The sequence below is a fragment of the Mycteria americana genome (assembly GCF_035582795.1).
Source record: "Mycteria americana isolate JAX WOST 10 ecotype Jacksonville Zoo and Gardens chromosome Z unlocalized genomic scaffold, USCA_MyAme_1.0 Scaffold_30, whole genome shotgun sequence".
In the NCBI taxonomy this organism is placed as follows: domain Eukaryota; kingdom Metazoa; phylum Chordata; class Aves; order Ciconiiformes; family Ciconiidae; genus Mycteria; species Mycteria americana.
The window spans coordinates 1,032,501-1,053,642 of NW_027445437.1; the positions used below are offsets into that span (position 1 = coordinate 1,032,501).

A 21,142-nucleotide genomic window follows, 5' to 3' on the forward strand; every position below is an offset into this window, starting at 1 on the left:
ATCCCGCTTTATGTTACCGATAAAATACGGAGAGATTTCCTTGTGGCCATTGCCCAGCGGTAACGATTCCTAGGTTAGACTTGCACGACTGTGTATAATTTCACTCGACATTATCATCAGCGCTTTACAATCCGTGACCGTGTCCGAGAGGAGAACGGCTCGATGCAATGGTTAGTTTACACTAACCTAATTTAGCCATTAGAGAGAAGAAACGATCATTCTGATGGACAACACGCTGAAATGAGTGCCAATGGTCCTGATTCCCTATGACTAAAAGACAAAATAAAATCAAAGCTTTCCTGACTTCCAAGGTGTGAAATGACTCCGTGGTAGCAACTTTTGTAGAGTTTTTCCATCGAGAGCAGCATTCAGACCTGACAGCAGACTGGGTCCCCTGACATCCATGGACAAACGTCTTTCTTGTAGCACTTGGTTGAAGAATGACTCTCGCAGGGGTTTTTTACTGCGCACGTGGTCAAATGTTTCTTAAAAATATCAAGCAGAGGAAAGAACTCCTTGTGGAGAGTAGAAATGTCCCTAACAACCAAAATCTTCATCCCTACAAAATCTTCATCCCTACAGAATCTTCATCCCTACAAAATCTTCATGCCTACAAAATCTTCATCCCTGCTTGAGCGAGCGTATTTGTGTTAATTTGAGAAACATATATATTTTTTCATAACTTTGTATATATATTAATTTCAATGTCATGGTCAGGGAAACTGCTTTAGTAACCCCAAAGTACAAGCCTCTAAATAAAATCCCATAATACAAAACAAGCAGGCAAACCCCTCCCCACCATATCATTTCCATCCTAACACTGCTTGTCCGTGACTAGCGTAACCATTCACGTGGACCGAGTTTTGCAAAGCGTCTTTGTTTCAGAACAGAATAGGGAAATAGCATTAATAAGGCTTACACCAATTTTGTAGTAACTTTGGATCCAGGCACGCAGATGAAGTCTGGAAGACCTGCTCCGTCTCTGCTCCAGTAGCTCACTCCTGCGGCACGGCACTTAAGACCGGCCGTAGAGCGGGGTTTTTTTGCATATGACTGATTTGCCAGGGAGCCTTTCAGGTGGGGGGGAAAAAAAAAAAAAAAGAAAGAAAAAATAAAAAACCCCCAAAGAAAACGTTTTCAAATTTAGGCAGAGTTGCAGGTCCCCAGCTGAGGCTGCGTTGGCACAGAGGCTGTGCCTGACTTCTCAGCCTTTCTAATAGGCTGTTTTCTTCTTCCCAAAATTTCATTTACTGGCAAGGTAATTCCTACAAACTATTATCGGTTCCTAACACTGGCCCTTCTACTCTCTAAGTTCGAAAACTTCTAAGTTTTATTCAGTGGTAAGTCGTTATTGTAGTACTCTAAGTTAGCAAAATTTTTAATTCTTCCTTCTTTTCCCCAAAATACTTTCCTCTGCAGTTGCCAAGAAATACTGCATGGCTTCCCATAAGCACCCAGTAATTGATGTGTATCATTAATGCCGTTCAGTTTTATTTCAGCACTGAATCATTAAAGACTTATATTTTATAGCTTATGGCAGCTATCAGACTGAATGGTGCACCTGAATTTGAGAAATTCACTTGTAACAGCCTTTTAATGTGTGCTACCTATTTTTATGCTTGTTAAATCTATATTTCTTACCGTGAACACTGTAATTGTGGTTTTGTTCTAAAAATAGACAAACATCTATTGTCATAACGTTCCTCAAAGCTATTTTGATCGGAGACCTGCCATCCCCGCTTTTAAAAAGAAAACCCCGATTTTTAAGAAATCTGATTTTTGTATGTATTTCGTAACGGAAGCATGTTAAAATTTGATTGCGGTACTAACTGAGAGACTGTGTTTATTCAGCTTACATCCTCTTCTATACTTTGGACAAGAATGCTCCGATTGATGACTGGGTTATGGAGTCCATCACCGGCGACCGGCTCACCCACCAGATCACGGACCTCAACCTGGACACCGTCTACTACTTCAGAATCCAAGCTCGCAACGCCAAGGGAGTGGGGCCCCTCTCCGATCCTATTTTCTTCCGGACGTTGAAAGGTTTGGATCTGTGTCATCTGGATATTAATGATACGTAGAATTTTCTAATGCCTCTGTGGGGGCTTTGCAATTAATTCCCTGTCAGCCAGAAGAGATCCTACTACTTGAAACTCTTACTGAGAGATAAAAGCAAACCGCTACATACAGTAGTTGACAAAAGTAAACCACATAATGAGGCAGTAACTACATTTTTAGATTCAGTCAGCTGGGGGAAAGCACTCTGACACCACCTAACTTTCTACCATCAATAATAAAGCTAATTAGATCTGACTGGATTTCTCGAGGGAGGTCCCTTTTCATTTTGGATCCTCCGGTGACTGTAGGAACCTGTAACGACTCGCTCCCATCAACAGAGCAGGCATGCCAAATGATGATTAAAAAACTCGGCAAACTGAGACGCAACTTGACTTCGCGGGGGGGGGAAAGTTGTTCCAGATATTTTTCGGTACCTGTTATTAACAGACTAATTCATACCTGATCCCTCTCCCTTAGTGACCAGTGAGAAGGAGCAGGCAAAACAGGGGCACCCTTTTTTTATTTTTTTTTTATTTTTTTTGGCTGGTATTTCAGCACCGATGCGGTTATGACAGCAAAGGTCTGCACTTCTGTCAGACTCGATTTCAAATTAACGCGGAGAGATATTCCTCTTCTCTCTTCCCCGCTGCCTGTCTGTGTGAAGCCCTGATGTGATCGACCCAGAACTTATTAGTTACGAAGATGTAAGCAATATTACCATGAGTGGGAAGCAGCGTGCTTGCCGCAGCTCTGCTCCTTATATTTTAACTGTCACTCGTTCATTTGCACAAAGGTATGAAATTACTTTTTAAAAAGACGCGTAATTAATGAGAAACTCAAATGACATAAACAGCGAACCTATTCCAGGAGAGAAGCAGGGCATATGAGAGAGCACGTTATCGCTGTGTCTTCTCTAGAGAAAATCCAGGGATTTGTATATAAAAATAACATCTGGGCAGAAGGTAATTAAAACTGGACGCAGGCTGGGCCTGAGAAATCACGACTGGAGGGATATCAGGGAAATTCAGACTCAAACCTGTGCCTGAGAGGCTCGGAGTCGGCGTTGACGCTCAAGCCTCTTTTTAATCAGTTCTAAGTGACTTCATTTAACGCGAGCGGTGCAGAAGCCAAGCAACATGACTGCAGAGAAGGGGTGACACCCAACCCCACATCATTCCCTTTGGGGGATTTGTTTGCTTTTTTGGTGGGAGCTTGTATTTGAGTTTGCCTTTCAGCAAACCTTCACGTGACTGGCAAATTTTGCTGCTGCCTCTGAGGGAAGGAGGGGAAACTCCATTTTCAGCCATTAAGGAAGGCTTTCAATGAGTCATAGAATCATATAGAATCATAGAATCATAGAATCATAGAATGGTTTGGGTTGGAAGGGGCCTTTGAAGGTCATCCAGTCCAACCACCCCGCCATGAGGGACATCTTCAACTAGACCGGGTTGCTCAGAGCCCCGTCCAACCTGACCTTGAACGTTTCCAGGGACGGGGCATCTACCACCTCTCTGGGCAACCCGTTCTAGTGTCTCACCACCCTCATTGTAAAAAAATTATCTTAAATCCAGTCTAAATCTGCCCTCCCTTAGTTTAAAATGGCTCACTGAATGAGCCAGTGTCCTCAGCAGCCCTGCCAGAGAGCTTGCCCTTCTTGCTTCACTGATACCAATGTCTCTAAAGCATGCTATCGACCATTCAGGCTGGGAGTGAAAAGCCTCATACAACAGTTTTCATGAATTAGCAAGAGTCAGAAAAAAAAGTGAAAAATTGTATCAATTTGCTCGGAGCTTATCACCGCCTGCCCAGGTTTGCAGGACTTACTTGTCCGAGTCATGTTTCACTTTGAATGAATTATTGGGAAGATCCTGATTATTCATTCTCCACTGCCATGAAATGTGAAGAGATAGCACTTTGCAGGTGCTTCATCTCTATCAAGGGGATGGTGCCAACTTAATTTCATGCTCGCAATTTGTGCCAAGCAGAAGAAGTCTATTAGACTGAGTTTAAAATGAGTCAAGGCATCAAAATATAATAACTGCAGACTAATGAGATATGAGAAGATATAGAGACCCAGATATCTAGCTAAACCAAAAGATTAATGCACTTGATATCACCTACTTTGTAATGTTTACACAAAGTACCATAAAAACTCATTTGGGAAATGAATTCTAGATCAGACAGCATCAACAGCTACCAAAAAGATGAATTTATATGTTTGTTACATCTTGTAATAGCCTACAAGGACTATGTCTAATACCCTGCCATGAATACTTAATGATATCCACCCTAAATATGTCATGTTCAATAATATTCAACTGCTTTTTTGACAAATCTTTCCCTACACTTGAGGTGAAAAGACTTTCTGAAGTCTTGAGTGCATTCTGAATTATGCAAAACTGTTGGTTTCCTGCCCTTAATGATTATTAACAGAAGCTCTGCATGTGCCATATGTTCGTCTGTGCTCTGATGGCAAATCTGTGTCCTGATCAGAGGGAGTTTTAAATCACGAGGAACTAAACAAGCATCAAAGATCCACGAAGTCGCCCACTGTCTCGCTTCGTACGTTATAGCGCATAAAGCTCCTCCAAGGAACCCAAGCCATTACTCGCGTTGTAATTGCGATGTGAGTATTTGTAGTGACTTAAAACGTAGTGATCTGTGAGAAAGAGGTATGTTTAGTAGTAAATAACACTACCACCGAGCAATGAGTTTATGTTCTTCCACCTCAGCTCCGCTGATGATAACATACAGGCAAACGGGCAAATCCTTAGCTTATGGAAATTGTCGTTACACCGTGAACTTCAATCAATCTACGACAGTTTACATCAGTTGAGGATCTGCTTTTTTATGCTCTGGCTGGTTAAATTTATCACTTAAAGCATGACGAATCTGATACACGCATTCTTAGGGACCTGGAATAGAAGGATAAAATGGGGTTGAACATCCCACCTTTTTTTTTGTTTCAGAATTTGGGCCAAAATTTGAGGTCGTTACTAGGGTTTTTCTTATTCCTTACTGAGTCTGGATGACTTCAGTAAATATTATGTATACATAGCTATATGTGTATATGGCAGAGAAGCGGAGAGTGCCCAAATAGTACGTGTATTTTGCAGCCTTTCGCAGTGTACTGTCACGGATTGCCCCTGAAGTTAAATTCCAACTCTCCAGGTTACATTACTCTCATGGCATATCAATTTTCAGAAAGGTATTAGGTCGCAGAAGTAAAATACGAAGTAAAGAAAGAGAAGTAAATAAATAGTCGGAAATTTCTTTGCGACTGCCCATTGAAATGTGACAACTGCAGAGTGAATGAGTGAACTGGTGACAGGCAGACAGGAAGGAGGATTTCCTCACTCGTTTAAATAACTTGTCAGTGATTTTTTTTCCCCCCCCCATCTATTACAGAAACAAGCAAATCTCAGAACTGCACTTACTAAATGTGCTTATGCTTGCTTCTGCTCAGCCATACCTATTCTGGATTTCAGGCAGCATTGACAACCAGACCTTCCTTGGGTGCTGAGCTCCTTTGATTACAGAAAATTAGCATTCTGCTTAGCGGAATCACACAAAACATTACGGCGATACATGCAAACTGAAAAAAAGTCGCCTGGTAATGCACCTATAGACGTAACGGCAAGCATGAACAAAACAGGGGATCAGATGTGTTTTTAAAGGGATGAGCGGAAAGGAGGGGAGAGAGGGAGGAAGAGGTCATGGGCTGAGCTTCAGCACACTCTCAGATATTCCCGTCGTGCTAAGATGAGCAAGGAAAACTGTATTCCTGGGCTTTCTAGAGGACACCAGATTCAAAGTTGCCACTGTACCATTTCTAAGAGAGCCCTGAAATGGCAGACGATGCCGGTCCCCCCCCCTTGACCCCCCTTTTTGGCAAGGATGCTGTGGGGCAGCATTTCTAGCACCGCACTGCCCTCTAATGCTGCCTTGGCGTCGTGGTCCAACAAGCGCATCCCAGTCCATAACCGGCACCAAACGTGAACCCCCCTGCCCTGCCAGAAGCAGATAGCACCCACCCGGCCTGCAGCATTTCGTGGCACTGGAGGTGTCAGGGGTTTCGCCTCCTCCGTCGCCCGGAGAAGGCAACAAGCGCCGAGTGGTGCCAGGGCAGCGTCTACGTGGCATCAGCGCTCGGACGGAGGTAGCTGTAGTCACGAGCAAGGTTTCGTGTTTTCACGCAGACGTTTGTCCTAAAAGAAAGGCGATAACCCGAGCGTGGCTCAGCGGGGGAGCGCAGGCTCACCGATTCCTGGAAAGTTGGAGGCAACGTGCTCCACGCGCCCTGCTTCTCTGCATCCATGTGAAAAAGTCTGAGAAGGGCAATAAAGGAAAAAAAAAAATGAACCGAGGGTTTGGGGGTCATCGCAGGAGCTGTTCCCCCTCTGCCACAGGCATGGAGCTCATCGATGTGTCTGTAAATGAAAATTCCCGCTAGTTCGGTACCTCCGTCGGTTCCTAGCATGATGCCACGATCTAGAGGAGGTTTTGTTGTGATTTGAGCAGCGAGGGGAGCAGCCTGCTCTGCACCTGCAGGCAGTGGTTATTTGCCTTCCAGATTCATGTGCCAAATCACTTCTTTTTCCCTTGATTTCCTGTACTTAAGATTCTTGCATAATTTATTAAGCAGAGGACTGGTTAATGCTCTACGATGGTAGCTACTTATGAATCCGAGGAAAGTTTAATTCCCTCAGCCGTATCATAAATAGTCAGAAGTTGTAGCTGTGCAGGAAAGCTTTTAATATATCTATTGAATTTTGAAGTCTTGTCTGGTGCACTTCAGATCACGCTATCTTTTATGGTTATTATGCAAAAACATGTAAATAGTTTTAAACCCCTTTGTAAAAAGCTGAAACAATGAGAATATAAGTCAGACCGAGCTTTCAACTTGTAGGTGATTTGACTGTAATTATTTAAAGAAGCAGCGTCTCTCTCTCTCTCTCGCCCTCCTTGCTTAATTAAACTTCCCAGATCATACCGAAAAAGAACAAGAGAATGAAAAAAATGCTGCGGTGAAGGTTTCGCATTTGGAAGAACTCGGTGGAAATCTCTGATAGAAGGCACGGTCCAACCTGTGTCCAGAGTTCAGGGAGCGTCTGGACGATGCCCTTAGCCATAAGGTTTAGTTTTAGGTAGCCCTGCGATGAGCAGGGAGTTGGACTCGATGATCCTTATGGGTCCCTTCCAACCCGAGATGCTCTGTGAGTCTATGGTTCTATGATTCTGTTTGTCCTCTCGGTTCTCCAGGATCTCCCTGAGAAAAGGGAACGGTAAAACCCATCCCGTCCTCTCGCACCATCCGCCCCCGGCGCGGGCTAACGCGCTAGTTGATGCGATGCGTCGGCTTGCCTACGAGGAGCTGTCAGCCTCTAATGACGTTGTCTCTTTCTTGCAGTCGAGCACCCTGACAAAATGGCTAACGACCAAGGTACGGTGCCCTCAATCTGTCGCCTTTTCTGCCGGAGCCGCGGGGCCACGCCGGGGAGGGGGCTTTCACCTGGGCTGCACACCTGATGAGGCAGACGCTGGCGTGATAATTAATCTTGTTAATGAAGTTCTGCTCGGCTGAGGCTGCTGCTTTGATGGGGAAGATGTAAATTTTCGGGAGAGGAAATTGTTTTGTCTCTTTTCTGAAGGACCAATTAAAATGTCAAGCTTCTTTGTATGAAATAAATTTTTAGTCTCTCTGCTGCACTTCTGAATAATTCACATTAAGTATAATTAAGCTCAGCATAATTTCCAGGCTCCTCTTGCACCCGTTCGTGGGTTATAGATTAAAGTTCAAAAGCCTCACGGTGAGAAATGATAAATCATCTTTTCTCTCAAACCAGCAGCTCCTGTTTAATAATAGCAAAGTTTAGTCCACTTTTCAAGGCGTTATCATTACGTTTTCCAAATATGCGTATATGTCTGATTAGTCACAGTTCCTCTGCTCCTATCTCCTTTCGAATACTTGTGAAGTCTGTTGCTAGGATATTTTTTTTTCCCCTTTTTTTTTTACTTTAGACCTATTTATTCCTAAGTATTTCTTTCAATTACAGCTAGAGCATTGTACATTTAGGTGACATCTGCCCGAGGAAACACTCCCGGTAACGTTTGGCAAACTCAGGCCTGATCTCGGGAGGTTTATTTGGATTTGCACTCTCGCTTCACACCAGTTTAAAAAGCAAAGCGAGGTGTAAACCTCAAATCCCTTGCTTCAAATACCCCAGTTTAGCGAGTTGAGTTAACCTGCAATAGGGAATTCCTAGGGAAAGACACGAAAGCGTTATTTAGAAGATCAAAGTCAACTCTAGGCCCTTTCATAGTTTTTACTTTGACCTGGAGCATCCCTGGAGGTAACCCAGAGCGTATTTCTTCACTAGGATTTTCCTTTGTACCGGGTACCACGTATAGTCCCGCAGCAAGGCAGCACGTCGGAGAGACCCGCTCTCGGCCAGTTTTGGAAATTCACCCTCTGATTTCAGCATAGGATTTGCTGAAAGCAGTAGAAGTGTACAAATTATAAAATTAAAAGCTGGTTGAGCTCAGTATGATTTTTTGCGCCACGGCACGCACAAATCGAAAATGTCAGGTTTGAATAGATAAAAACTGGTTTTGAAGGGTAAAAGTGTTGGGTTACAAAGAAGCCTGAAAGTAAATTGTCAGTATATTTTTCTCAAATTTGCATTTCCAATGGTTTCAGGCAGGTTTGGAAATACCTAGGAGAGGCTTCAGCAGAAGGTATTACCTGGTAAGAAGGACTGAAAAAGTGTCAAGTTCAGTTTAAAAAAAAAAAAATATATATATATATGGGAAAAAAACATAAGGCTGGATGGAAAGTAGAGTTTGTGGTTTCGTTCTTCGCTGAGCGTGTTGCGGCGTTCCAGCAGAACCGTAGGGTTGTGTGGCCGTCCCGTAGCGCGTTTAATGGACCTCATGGCATAGCACGTGGAGCATCTGCCTTCTCCGCTGATCGTGAGTGCCGGTGGCAAAGCCAGCAGCAGAGTCACAGCAGGCTGCCAGGCGTAACCTGCTGTAGCTATCGTAGGGCAACCGCTCCTACAGACGTGGTCCTTTCTTTCTCAATACTTGTCCCACATCTTCTGCTCGTGAAGGAGGTACCTGTGAAGGCAGCGTCAGGCTTCTGGCCGAGTTTCTGCTTGCTTCTTTCCATGTAACGCTGCAGAAAATCCAGAATTTGTTGGATGCTCTACGTACTACTTTTGCAACGCTTTATGGGAGGAGAAAAAAAATATATAGGAAATGTGGAAAAGCGTTTTTGTGTTCGATAGAGTGGTGAACTTACGTCCATCACGAGGATAGAAGGAATCAGATCCTCTGCAGAGAGACCTGCCTATCCCACCTTGTGCTGTAGTTTAGTTAATAGGGAGATGTAAATAAGCATGACAGATTAAGTGCAGCCACGCTGTATATGGTAGGTGAAAACGTATTCCTCAAACTACCACGGAAAAAAAAGAGGTCTGGGTCGTTTTCCTTTTGTGCATTGGGTTCCTCTGGGAACGCCGTGCCCCTTGCTAGGGTTTTCCTTGCGACGGGAAAGCTGCCGCCAGAATAATTCATTGTTCTTGTACAGCCTGAACGGTGTTTGCAACCTATTTAGCGAACAGTACTCCGTATAGACTTTAAAACAGGAAAGATTTCAACCAGTCTCGTGTAACCGCTTGCAGCGTGATGTCTGGCTGAAGTATATCCCCGGGCTGGTAACCGCGTGTTGGGATTGCAGCCCTAGCCTGTGAATTCCCAAGTAGCTTCAGGTATGGTGGGGTTTTTTGATTTGATTTGAGTCAAATAACTTGCAAAAATGAAATGAGGTTAGCGTGAGGTCAGCAGGCACGCAGAGCATGAGTTAAACACAGTCGGTCACTCCTAGTACTGGCTTTCGCCTGGGTAGTTGAAATACACTGCATTTTCGTTCTTGAGGACTGTAGTACATAAGGAGGAGAAATTCTCAGCCTTCTGTTGTACCTTCCATAGGCTTGTTGGTATCTAAATTCAGTTGCCATTTTTACATGACCTCGATGGATTCTAATAAGATGAAGTCGGAGGTCTTCACTCGCGTTCCCTTGATCTTTAGGCAGCTCTGTTAAAGACAAGCCCGTGGCTTGTATCTTCCATAGGCTTGTTGGTATCTAAATTCAGTTGCCGTTTTTACATGACCTCGATGAATTCTGATAAGATGAAGTCGGAGGTCTTCACTCGCGTTCCCTTGATCTTTAGGCAGCTCTGTTAAAGACAAGCCCGTGGCTTGTATCTTCCATAGGCTTGTTGGTATCTAAATTCAGTTGCCGTTTTTACATGACCTCGATGGATTCTGATAAGATGAAGTCGGAGGTCTTCACTCGCGTTCCCTTGATCTTTAGGCAGCTCTGTTAGAGACAAGTCCGTGGCTTGTATCTTCCATAGGCTTGTTGGTATCTAAATTCAGTTGCCGTTTTTACATGACCTCGATGGATTCTGATAAGATGAAGTCGGAGGTCTTCACTCGCGTTCCCTTGATCTTTAGGCAGCTCTGTTAAAGACAAGCCCGTGGCTTGTACCTTCCATAGGCTTGTTGGTATCTAAATTCAGTTGCCGTTTTTACATGACCTCGATGAATTCTGATAAGATGAAGTCGGAGGTCTTCACTCGCGTTCCCTTGATCTTTAGGCAGCTCTGTTAAAGACAAGCCCGTGGCTTGTATCTTCCATAGGCTTGTTGGTATCTAAATTCAGTTGCCGTTTTTACATGACCTCGATGGATTCTGATAAGATGAAGTCGGAGGTCTTCACTCGCGTTCCCTTGATCTTTAGGCAGCTCTGTTAAAGACAAGCCCGTGGGGCCAGGTCTCACTGTAACTGCACTCGAAGCACAAGCATTAGACCAAACAAAGTCAAAGTTTCGAAAAGCTCATTTGCCTTAGTAATCATCAAAGCTAATTCTTTAATCAGCCTGAACCAATGCCTACTGAAGTCAGTGGGAGCCTTTTAAATTACTCTGTGCTTTGGACAAGGCCCTTAGGGCCATCTCTGCCACAAATGCAATTCTTATTGAGTGACATGAATTAACTCTGGTAGGTCATCTGTCTCTAATGCCGGCTCGTGGTTCCTGAGTTCAGGAAGCAAAATTCACTTACGTGGCAGGAAAGCATTCTTAGAGGGTGTGGGACATGCGAGGGGGTTTGGGCAGAGACACCGAGGTTTCGGGGCATGAGGTGGTAGAGCTTTGAAGGTCCCGGATGTGGGGTCAGCTAGAAGGGACGGTACAACCGTTGCCTTCTTTAGGTGCAAAAAAGGAGATAGGGAGGAGAGGAGAGTTTAGGGAGAACTTCAGAGGTTTCTTGGTCAGGGCAAATGTGCTCCCTGTTGCTGCAACTCCCTGGGAGAGCAGAGCCCAGCCGCTGCAAGAAGGGGCTACCCCTGAGAAGAGGAAGGAGGCAGGAGATACCTCACCTCCGTTACTTCATTCTTGCCCATGAGTGATGGACAGAGTTGAGCCCGTCCTGTCCCGTCTTCTGGAAGCTTTGGTCCGCAGCTGTCTGACAGGGAATGAGAAATCTTGCTGATGAAATGCAAGTAACGCTCCAAGGGTGCAAACTCTGTTATCCGAAGGGCAAAAAGAGGAGCGTCGGCATCTCGCGAATCAAATCACACATTTCCCAAGAGAGCCCTTAGATCGGAAGCGGGTGCCAAGCCCGTAAATGTGTCAGCTTCCTTTCAGATTTTTATTTTGCCTGTATGCAACTGGTAGAGCAGGGCATATTCAAAAGTAGTAAAAATGGTAATATAAAAGTAAGAATAATATTACAGTTTCAGATGCTCAAGAGAGAATTTTTGTCACGAGCCTTATGCACATGGGACAAGGCAAGCTGCTTTCAGATGAGCTGTGGTAGAGGCTTCCTGGAGTCTAAAAAAACTCTATTTATGATTTCCATCTGAAATACTGTAGAGGCAAAACGGGCAAAGAAGAGATTAATCCGTTGGGGTTTATCTTGCCCCAGTTTCCATTTGATAAAACAATATTAAATTCTTTAGTCTGTATTTTGTCAATATAGGACTTGTCAACAGTTAGGTGTTGCCATCGGAATTAGATCTCTGCAAGAGCAAAAAAAGCCGATTTCTGCTTTTGGACTACAAATGTTTTATAACATCCCCTGTAACTTTTGATAAAAGGAAACATACACAATTTTGAACAAATGATTCTCCTTATCTTACGAAATTTCAATACATTTTGATTGTTCAATTGTTTTCTGAAAACGTACCTCCCATGAAATGGGTCATATAAACTACCCAGATAGATTCGTATGTCACTATGGAAAACTGTTACATTTGGAATACAGGTACGATTTTTTTTTTTTTTACATGACGTTACTCTTTTTAAACCATAAACTGGATATTTACAAGTTCAGATTTAGCGTTTACCACCATGGTGAGGCCAGCGGGAGGTCTCCTGTTCCCCATGCCCGGAGCAGGCCCAGTGACCATATCCAGGCTCTACAAAAAGCCCATGGAGAAGATCATCTGAGATAAGAAATCCACCGCTTTTGTTTCCAAATCCCAAGGAAAACGGTGGTCTGCATTGTTTTGCATCCTGTCCGGCGGCACGTGGAAGGGTTTCCAAGTCGTGCTGGGGGACTTTGCCTCTCCTGAACAGGGGATGAACACTGGGTACGTGATCGCGGACCTGCTATTTTACACCTCGGTGCTCTGCATCTCGTGAGTTAACGGCGCGCCGCGCGTTTCAGCTTTCAGAGCAAGAGGGTTTGAAGCGCGGTCTAGGCATGCCTGGAATTTGGCTTTCTGCAGCTCAACCTTTGCCACGTTGGATCCTTGCAGGCGTGTTGCTGTTTTGAAATTTTCCCGTGCTCGTTTTTCTGCATGTGCCTTCCTGGGTGAAAACGGCTGCCGGTACATCTACAGCTTGATGTCAACCCCAAAACAGTCACATTATCTCATACTGTGACTGCAGAAGGCATCGAGTTTGCCTCTTTTTTTTTCTGTTAAAGCTTTTGATGGCTCCGGGCTTTTGGTTCTGAAGCTATTTTGCAGACTCTTGAGTGTAGCAGGAGTGAAAGGATGAGCAGTTCAGATCTTTTTCAAAGAGCTGCTTCCTAAACAAATAATGCAGTGGTCTGTAACGCTCTTCGCTAGAGATAAGAAACAAGAAGTATCCCATTTATTGGAATAACCTCTTCTGGGGAAAAAAAAAAAAAGCCTTTTAAATTCTGTCATCTGGCTATGTTTACCAAGCAGGTGTAGGAACTCTTTCTTAAGGTCCAAAAAATGGGAGGCATCTCAGAAGGCAAAGCATCCTTGAAATTTAAAGAAGAAGGGTTATTCCTGCATATTGGTTGGGTTTCCTGCTACACCGGGACATAGTTGAGACAACTATTTCTGGATGCACTTGAAACAGAAGGACTAGAAAATCAAAAGGTATTGTGGTATCTGTTCACCTAGGCTTGCATTTCTGCCCCGAGCCCCAGCATCTTTCCAAGACGTCTGCCAGTTTATACTTGCTGATAAGCAGACTTCCAAGTTAGACTTGCTGATAAGAGCTTCAGCCTTCGCTGAGCTCTTCAGCTGTCAGCAGGACAACGTGGGTGTCTCCTGCGTTATCAGGTGCTGACCATGGATGGGAAGGAGGCACAAGTTCTCATGCTCTGACTTGTTTAAATGCTGGTGGATGCAGAACCTCAGCGATGAAAGCTAATATTGTACATCCCAAAGTCTGCCATATGGTGTGGTCAATGGGGAGAGGTGGGTACCTTCAAAAACCCCATCCAAGATAAGCAGGTTCTCAGTCGTGGTTGTGAGGTTTCCTTCTCTCGTCACTGACCAAAGAGGGAACTTGTGAATGCACATGGAGATGGATCCTCACCTCGGTGCTCTCTGAAGTCAGCGTGTGACCCGCTGCTCCTCCTCCTGGCTGGGTGGGCCAGCACAGCATTACCCATCTCAGGCTGAACTGGTGTCCATCTTCCAGGATGAAGAGCAGCCCCTGGAGCAATACTGAACTTCATAACATGTATTATTCAACCTTTCTCTCTTCTGGCTTGTATTTCGACCTTCCCAGAAGATGATACCGAATTGGATCAAGGTGCCAGGGGGATGTTTTCTTTTTCTCGGATGTCTGTGTGTCTGCTCTAGGCAGAAGCTCCCATGGCCCCTTTCTTTTCAGCCGTCCTCCTTACTCTGCTTTTACTCTGCTATGTCTGAGCTTCCTTACTCCACCAGGTTTCTAGGAGGGCTGCAGGTCAGCAGTGAGCTAGAGCTGCCTCCCGAGGGCAACTTGCCATCTTCTGCTCTATCCTGGAGCAGGTTTCCAAGTGCTCAGCACCATAACTAACTTAGGGAGCTCAGCTTTTCCGCGGAAACAGAAGAGCAGCTTTTCTGATGGCACCGTATGCCTGACAGCTTGTGTTGGCTGCGAGAGCCAACGACTTAGTTTGCGTGCTTGAACCTCCCAATGACTTCGTTTGCATGCTTGAACCTCCCAGTGACTTCGTTTGCGTGCTTGAACCTCCCAATGACTTCGTTTGCGTGCTTGAACCTCCCTGGGGACACCCATGGGGCAAGAAATATCACTTACAGTCTCTGCTGTCTCATATGAGAATATCGCTCAGCTTATTTTCTCCGTATTTTGGACTGCTCCGTATATCGTCTGAGCCAGACAATATAACGGCAAGCATCGTTCCCCCTCCAGCTCAGGTAGTTGGCTTGCAGTGAGCAGTTTGGAAGGAGAGAGCATTCCCTCAACGTCTACCGATCTGCCCGTGCCGTGCGGGGATACCTGAAGTTTGCAAATAAGGAAGCTGCTGGAGTAAAGCATGAAAAAGGAAAAACATTTACAGCAAAATGACGACAGATTTTTTTTGGCCAGTTTCCAAGTGCTGGAGACCTGAGAGAATGAAGAACTGTTGTTGTCACCGACAACTTGATTTTTTTTCTTTTTTTTTTGCCTTGACAAGACCAAGCTGAAATGTTTATTTCGTATGATGGCACCTGAGATACAGTTGTGGGAAAAGGATTTGCTTTTTCAGAGAAAGGCTCGAGTTACTGAAACATTTGAAAGACAGATCTGGGGGAAACCAGAAGTTAAACAGAGAAGTGAGAGGTGAGAAACGATGTGTAGGTTCATATGGATGCAGGTTTTGGTACCTCTGAAAGTATGTTACCACCCTTAATACAACTCATTAAAAATCAAGTTTAAAGACTGTTTAACCTCCATTAAAAAAGGAAGTTCTCAAGGAAACAGCTGATTAGTCAAGATTTTATAATGCTTTGCTCCAAAAGATGGAATAATACAAAGAAAAAAGCTCTGCTGGAAACTGGTGGAAGTTGCAGAGAGGTGGAAGTTGCGTTGTCTGACGCCAAAAAAGCCCACATGAGATCCGGACGTGTCTGTTGAGTTATGCCCACCTTGTACGTGACTTTTTGGCTGCCACTGAGGGTTTACCTCTAAACTCAGTGGGACGGGAGTTTTGTACTTGTCTTCTGAGGTCTTATGAGGTCTGAAGTCTTATGAGGAGCGGCTGAGGAAGCTGGGACTGTTTAGCCTGGAGAAAAGGAGGCTGAGGGGAGACCTCATCGCTCTCTACAACTACCTGAAAGGAGGTTGTAGAGAGGTGGGGGTCGGTCTCTTCTCCCAGGTAACAAGTGATAGGACAAGAGGAAATGGCCTCAAGTTGCGCCAGGGGAGGTTTAGACTGGATATTAGGAAATTTTTCTTCACCGAGAGGGTTATCAAGCATTGGAACAGACTGCCCAGGGAAGTGGTTGAGTCGCCATCCCTGGGGGTATTTAAAGGACGTTTGGATGAGGTACTTAGAGACATGGTGTAGTGGTGGGCTTGGCAGTGTTAGGTTTATGGTTGGACTCGATGATCTTAAAGGTCTTTTCCAACCTATATGATTCTGTGATTCTGTGATTCTGTGAGGCAAGAAACCCACTGGTGGGTTTGGGAAGGAGATGGAGAAGGAAGGAGGTGGAGAGCAACAGCAAGAGTGCGGTCAGTGCGAACAGACGAGTGCAGTGAAGATATTGAAGATGAAGATGAAGTGGAAGCGCACAGGTTAGCTTAGTTTTTAAATTAGTTTATAATAAAGGTCGTCGAAACCGGAGACCTTGAAACTGAATGAAGCGATAACCTTGGAGTGGCAATGCTCTTGCACATCGTTCGAGTTTTTTAAAGGGAAATATAACCTAAACTGTTGCCGAGTGAAAGCTAGAGATAGAAATGATTCATGGAGGTGTGTTGGCTTGGAACAGAGCATGGATAATCCTTAGGGATTTAAGCCCTACCTGCCCGTTAACATATAAAAATTTACAGTGCATCAGAGATTTACCTCCCATCTCCTACGTGCTTAGATTTCCCGGTTTATCCAAATATTGAATAACATTTGTATGTCTTAATAGCAGAACAGAGCCGAATTACCATAAATTCGATCTTGGCTATCCCTGACAAACAGCGTTGTTGAAATACTGTTTGTTAAGAGTTATTTTGCTTTCCTGTCTCTTCTCAGTGAAATTGCCTCTGATCAGAAGTTGGGCCTTTTGAAAGAGTTACCCTCAGCGAGTGAAACTGGAAGACTCTACTGTCTTGGGATGGTCTTAAAACGTAAATCGTTTCAGAAACATTTCTAGCCCAAGAACCCCCCCCGAGATGGACGGCGTAGCCCAAACCTTTCCCCGGTTGCTGCCTCCATGTTGCAGCCAGCCCAAATAAATGGCATCTCCAGGTGCCAGTCACCGTATTAGCGCCAGAAGTGAAATGTAAAAGTATTACACAAATACTTTTACAATGAAAATGTCACGTATAATGCCTTGACAAGTGCTCTTACGTTAATTAAAAAAATACTAAACTCCAGAGTCGGGCATGCGGGGTTAGGTTTTTTAAGTCTCCAATATCCTGATTAAATTTTCCAAGGTGTTGGGCTCCCGCTAAGATGGTTCAGTGTGGGCTAAATATAAAAACTAGTAACATTTAGCACTCTCCCATGGAGATACCCAGTTTCCTAAGCACAATATAACCCCAGGGTCACAACGTATTCACACGTTGCAGAGTAGTACTATGAATAGGACTGCTTTAGAGTGTCACCTTAGTAAACAGAATTACTATATACCTTACATTTATCTCTATTTTGTCTGCTTTTACAGCTAAACATTTTGCAACCTTGCTTTCTTGGGATGAAGTTGTTGTAGCTGTGCAATTATGCTGATTGAAAAGATGATTACATTGAAGTCTCTTCTGATGATAATCGTCTTCCATTTATTTAGGGCCATTCATCACAAAATACTTTCCAAATTGGTAGACAAAGTTACGCACGTGAATTTCTTCGCAATCCACAGAAATACAAGTACCTCTGGAGAGGAATATGGCAGTTGTTTCACAGTGCAGAGCAGCAACAAACAACTGCAGGAAAGTGAGAAAATGTGGGGGTTTTTTGCTAATCTGCCAAGAGATCTGATGTAGACGGTGGTTATTTGATGCAGAAGTTATCGGCAATAATTCCTGGTAATTCCCTGCCCTGCACTAAGTTTTCAGAATTTTTACATCATCTTTTCACCAACCGAAAGCCACCCTCAGGTACTATTTGTCTGACCTAAGGGATGGCAGAGGCAAAAAAATACAGTGCCCAGGGGTCTTACGCAGTCGGTGTCGATGTGGTGCCCCGGCAGCCTCTGCCCGTCTCGGGGGAAGACGTCTTTTCCCTGACCCGCTGTGCCAGCAGAGCACGGGCTGAGGCTGTGCCACCTGGGAAAGCTCGTTTGACTGAAATGAAAAAATAATTAGCTTTGGAGGAGCGAGATGGCCACGTTTTGGGCTTTGCAGTAGCGCAGGATGCCCATCCCGAGAGCGTGCTGTCGGTAGAAGCTTGGTCTTTGTCAGAAGAGCGGCTTTTACCCCAAACCACTTCTGCCATGGTCTTTGGCTGCTCAGTCCCATACCGGTAGAGACAAAGAGGAGCTTGGTAGGACTTTACCAACCTTTGCGATTCGCCTTCTGTCGGACACGAGGAAGCGGAGGTGCAGCTCTTGGCAGAAACATGGACGTACCATCACGGCCCAAAGCTGAGAAATAGGAGAAAATAAAGCAGAGGAAAAAAATTAACACCTCAAATTTTACTGTATAATTAATTTGGAGTGCAAATGTTGCCTCAACGGCCAAAACGTTTCTGGAATAATAATCATATCCCTTCTTTTTTCTTTCTTTTTTTTTTTTTTTACATCAGGGTTAGAAAAGAAGGCGATCTTTTTGTAAAAACCGAGCAGTTGCGGAGTTGTATTTCCACAACCGTGCTTCCACAAGCGGGAAAATAAATTAAAGAAAGCTTGCTTAATAGAGGGGGGGAAGCCACCTGGCGGGTGGAGAACGTGCCCGCGATTTTCCGTAGAGCACCGTCCCTCTGCCGCACTTCCAGCCGCTTGCGTGCAGAAGCAGCTGTCTGAATTATTGCCGTCACCCGTGGAGGGGGCACAGACGGATGCTGCCATCGCGCCTCAGTTTGTCACTCTAACGAGCACATCTGGAGGGGGGGAAAAAAAAACCCAACAGAACAAGGCAAGCTGCTCAAAGGGCTGAAATTCAGCTTGCTTTCCAAAACCTGCTTTGATGACGGATTTTCCCCAGCGCACATGGGATGACTTTTCCCGCACTGTTTAATGGTTTAAACCTTGTCGGGCAGGCGCTGTCTCAAGCAACAAACTTGACTTTGCTGGTTTAGCTGTCGCACCGTCTCTCATGCATTTTTTTTCCGCCAACAGGTCGTCACGGGGATGGGTCCTACTGGCCGGTGGACACCAACCTGATCGACAGGAGCAGTCTGAACGGTAAATACAGGCTCCGTCCAACCATGCTCCATCATTAAGTGCCGTTTTGGTGATAACCTCCTACTTTTCTTCTCTTTAGTGCTCTCTCGTTCCTCTTCCTCATGGTTGGGAAGCCACCCAACGTGCCCACAGGTCACACGCTCGCTGTTTTGTAGGGAAGAGTTCTCTCGGCTGTTGAAAAGCCCATCCATGTGCAAAATACCTGCTGCAAACCAGACAGTAGGTTTAACCAGAAACGTTAACAAAAAATAGGGTCAGGACACCGTATATTCTGGTTTGGCTTTCTTAAAGCTGATCCCCAAACTACCCATCAGATTTCCAGCTGATGCAGTACTCCCAAAAGTGTGTCGCCGGGTATGATAATCCTATCGCAAGAGAAGTTTGAGATATATCTCAGGCCATGGGAACGCGTCTAAAAAACTAACAGCTTAAAAAAGAATTGTAAAATGCGTTTTACGTTATTATATTTCAATGTAAGCTTTCGGCAGGAAATACCATTTTTTAATTAATTAATCCTGCCCTAAAACAGGGAGATGTGAGAGGAAGCCCCGTGGATTAACCAAAATTAACTGAACCTAAGCAGTGCCAGCTGGGCTGTAGATACGCTATCAATAACTTCTTATTCCTGACCCCATCTCCGTTACCTAACGAAGCATTGTCATCTCACGTTATTGAATGAAACAACAGACAAGATTCCCTCAAATGCGGTATCAAGTGAGATTTGGAAGTACAAAATAATTACAAGGCACATAGCTGATTCATGCACACTGATTATTTTCCTCAGTCAAGACAAGGAGGGAATGCAAAATTTTGTTCCCTTTTCCTGTCCTACTTTGCTGCAGCCAAGGCACCACTGGTTTAGGCTTTTCTCCTGCTCTTTGTAGCAGTTCATCCTAAATATAAGAAACCTGACTTTTGGGAAGTAAAGAGAGCTTCCAGGGCCTGCGATAAAGGGTAGGGAGAGAAAGAATTATGTTTTTCTTGATGGTCACTGTATTTTATGTGGTATATTCCTTCAATGTCTTTTAGTCGGCGTGGAAATGAAAAACCAAACCCCAAAATCTTTGGGATGGCTGTACCGGACCGTTGTAATGCTGAAAGGGTGGCACTCGCAGCTGCTTGTCTTATTCACTTGCCTGAAGAAGCCATGAGAAAAGGGCAAATTATTTAAATAGCGTAATTAGTTAAGTAAAGAAAGGATATCAGGTCAGAAAACCAAGGCAGAATATTACGATTAAATTACACCTACCGCTAACTGAAACTGTTATTTGGAAAGATTTGTCCTTTTTTCTTCTCACATTCGGTTGTCCTAAAGGCAAAACGAAATCCCAGACAAGTATTGTTTAGTTTATACGTGGGACGTTGTGGGGCTGATGCCATATGAAAACCCTTGAGTTCCTTTTCTTTTGAAATCTTGGACGTGCTGTATTGCGCAGCTCTTCCCTTTGCATCCCATTGCACCGAATATTTCGTTTTTCTCCAGGCCTACGTGGAAAGATATTTTGGGGTTTGCGATCTTATAGGATGCCTATAAGATTGCCTTAGCAGACAGAGCAAACGGGTTACTCACCGTTTTGCGCAGGTGTCTGTAACGTATGGCCCGACGCCGTGTAAATAGAGGCGTTATCCAACAAGATTATAAAAATAGAAATTGTGCTAGTCCCAGTGCAGTAGGGGAAACGTTGTTGAAGTGACCGCTTGAAGTCGGTTTGACTGGGACTTGACACCAGAAATTTTGCTATTTTCAGCCCCAGTCTTGCTGCTGCTTTGAAACTAAGGAGGCTCATCACTTCAAAAGATTAAGCCCTTAACCTGCTCGAGCGTTGCATAGGGATCTGGTCAGCGTAGCAATAAATGAAATAGAATGCGATGTGAGACCGACGGGGGGGTGAACGCGGTACTGACAAATGAATCGGGCATTCAGGTTGGCCGACACACCAGATATGTATTTGCCTGTAAATACCGAGAAAGACTATACAGGCCATAAAAAAAAAATCCATAGTCCCTGTCTTTCCGTTTCCAGCTGATAATAGTAAAAATGAGCTGAGAGTTACTGACTCCCAACATCAGGTTATTAACACCCAGAAAATGCAAAGTCGTTGCTGCTTAAATATTTTCCTGTTTGCTATGCCACTGAAATGCAGCGAGACATAAATGTCAGCTCTTTATGACACCCTTCTGTAGCCTCCGTCTGCTTTTTCGGAGGAATTCACGGCACCTTGACGGGCTTTATGTGTTTTATTTTCTGGGTGGCTCCT

The 21,142-nt window shown here is 44.5% G+C and overlaps 1 protein-coding gene across 4 annotated transcripts in view; it reads left to right on the forward strand.

The window, feature by feature from the left end:
* DCC (DCC netrin 1 receptor) overlaps window positions 1-21,142 on the forward strand; it is a 620,811-nt gene that overhangs the window by 554,853 nt on the left and 44,816 nt on the right. For all 4 annotated transcript variants that reach the window (XM_075489027.1, XM_075489028.1, XM_075489029.1 and 1 more), the window contains 3 exons: window positions 1,852-2,046; window positions 7,472-7,504; window positions 18,819-18,884. In XM_075489027.1, coding sequence (XP_075345142.1) covers window positions 1,852-2,046; window positions 7,472-7,504; window positions 18,819-18,884 — 294 coding nt within the window. The remainder of the gene's footprint in view (window positions 1-1,851; window positions 2,047-7,471; window positions 7,505-18,818; window positions 18,885-21,142) is intronic.